Genomic DNA, 2169 nt, shown 5'->3' with positions numbered 1-2169 from the left:
CATACTTAATGTAATTTGAACCTATTTGGTTCGAACTCCAATTGTATATAAATCGAACCTATTTGATTCGAACTAGACACATAATTCGAACCTAATTGGTTCGAATTACACACGAATTGGGCTATCACATAATTCGAATTACTAAGGAATAAGTGTGAATATGTTACGTGCATGAGATTGTAATTGAAATGAAACAAATTTAAAATGTTAGTAATTTAAAATGTTGTATAACTGAAAATTGGAATTAAATTAAAAATACACTTTATATATGCAACTTGAGGATTATTTAATTTTATTTAATTTGAATTTTATTTTATTAGGATTTAATTTTCTTTAATTAAATTGAAATAAGGATAAAATTAACACAAAATAAAATGTTGAAAGTAAATCTAAACGAAATAAAATTTAACATTAAAAAATTAAGACAATTAAAGATATAAAGTATATTTTTCTCTTACAAAATTTGTAAACCAATTATTAAAAAAAAGTTAAAAAAGATTTGATTTTAGAAACATTTTTTAACAACGCAGAACATTAAAACTAAATAGAGACTAATATATTTAAAAAAAAAAAGCCTAATTTTTTATTACAATAAGTGATAAGTAAAGTACAAGTTATATTAGAAACCAAAAGATTTTACACTAACTATAATTTAGAGAAGTTTAGAATTGGTCTTAAAGATATTTTTTATAAATTTTATATAATAAATAATTTTTTCGTATATATTACACGATTTTAAATTTGTTCCATTTCAATGAATATATAATTTATTACAAACATTTTTTAATGTCAATAAAAAATTTGATTTGCCAATGAGTTATAGCTCAAATGGCATAGTCTCCCCATACTTATCTAAGAGGTTGCGGGTTCGAGTCTTACGTGTATATTTCTTTAGCTCATCGCGCTATTTCTAAAGATTATATAGTTAAATATTTATTTTTTATAAACTTTATATAATAAATAATTTTTCTGTATATGTTACAACATTTTAAATTTGTTTCATTTCAATTACAATCCTATGCACGTAACATATTCACACTTATTCCTTAGTAATTCGAACCAATTAGGTTCGAATGATGTGATAGCCCAATTCGTGTGTAATATGTGTGTCTAGTTCGAACCAAATAGATTCGATTTATATGCAATTGAAGTTCGAACCAAATAGATTCGAATTACATATAAGTATACTTTGGCTCATTCGTGAATCAATTTTCAATTTGGCTTATTTATGTAATAACTATCTTCCATTGATTTATTTGTGTTTTTTACCCCAAATTTTATGTATAACAAAATTATTTGATAAGTAACCAAAATAGATTTCAATCATTGACAAATGACAACGTTGCAATAATTAGAAGAATTATCAAATCACGTAAAAAAAATGATAAATTATAATGAAATAATAAATTACGTTACGAATTTAAAATTTAAAATTTTTACTCATCATAGAATTTAAAATAAAAGTAATAAATGTGACAATAAATATCCAAAATTCAACTAAATTAGTTTTAGGGCATATGAATCTTGTTAAGTGCAGATTTAGTTTTATCTCTCAAATTTAAAATGTTTTAAATTAAATTAAAAATGATTTTAAGTAATACAATTCAAATTGGTTTAAGATAAAATTATATATATATATATTTTTTTTTTGAGAAATTTTTGAGAGATTTAGACAGGGCTACTAATACATTTCAAAATTATACAAAGACACATTCAAAAATTAAGTTAATTACAAACCCAGCTTACTATAGTTGAAACATTAACCTTGGTCAAATTTGGACAAGCCAAATAGTGACCAAATCAAATAACCAACCATTAAGAAATTAACATTAGTTCAGGATAGGAATCTCCCTCCCATGGAGTGTCTCAATTTCAAGCCTCCATTGATGGCTGTTCTAGCTCAGGATTGTTCACTGCATAATAGTTATTACAAAAATGAAAGCTTTCCAGCTAGCAGCCTAAGCTTTAAGCGTCTAAGTACCTTCTTTGTCAGAAGCTTTCCCTAAAGAGGTGAAGTTCAACCTGAAGAGCAAGAAACCAACCAACCAAGTTTTAGCACAACTTAACCAATGCATTTACTCTATAATTGAATCTATATGAATATACGAAGATATTGTTGATTACCTGATAAGAGGCTTCTTCTGAGGTAGAGGTGCAGGATTCATGCAT

General features: G+C 25.2%; 1 protein-coding gene across 2 annotated transcripts in view; it reads right to left on the bottom strand.

Annotated features, from left to right (window-relative positions):
• Nucleotides 1665-2169, bottom strand: part of LOC107644247 (nuclear poly(A) polymerase 1) — a 6211-nt gene continuing 5706 nt past the window's right edge. For both annotated transcript variants that reach the window (XM_016348063.2, XM_021102842.1), the window contains exons 11-12: nt 2125-2169; nt 1665-2022 (exon numbers count right to left, since the gene is read on the bottom strand). In XM_016348063.2, coding sequence (XP_016203549.1) covers nt 1974-2022; nt 2125-2169 — 94 coding nt within the window. In that variant the 3' untranslated portion in view covers nt 1665-1973. The remainder of the gene's footprint in view (nt 2023-2124) is intronic.

Source organism: Arachis ipaensis, chromosome B05, assembly GCF_000816755.2.
Source record: "Arachis ipaensis cultivar K30076 chromosome B05, Araip1.1, whole genome shotgun sequence".
Taxonomy (NCBI): domain Eukaryota; kingdom Viridiplantae; phylum Streptophyta; class Magnoliopsida; order Fabales; family Fabaceae; genus Arachis; species Arachis ipaensis.
This window is presented reverse-complemented; position numbering and strand designations above follow the sequence as displayed.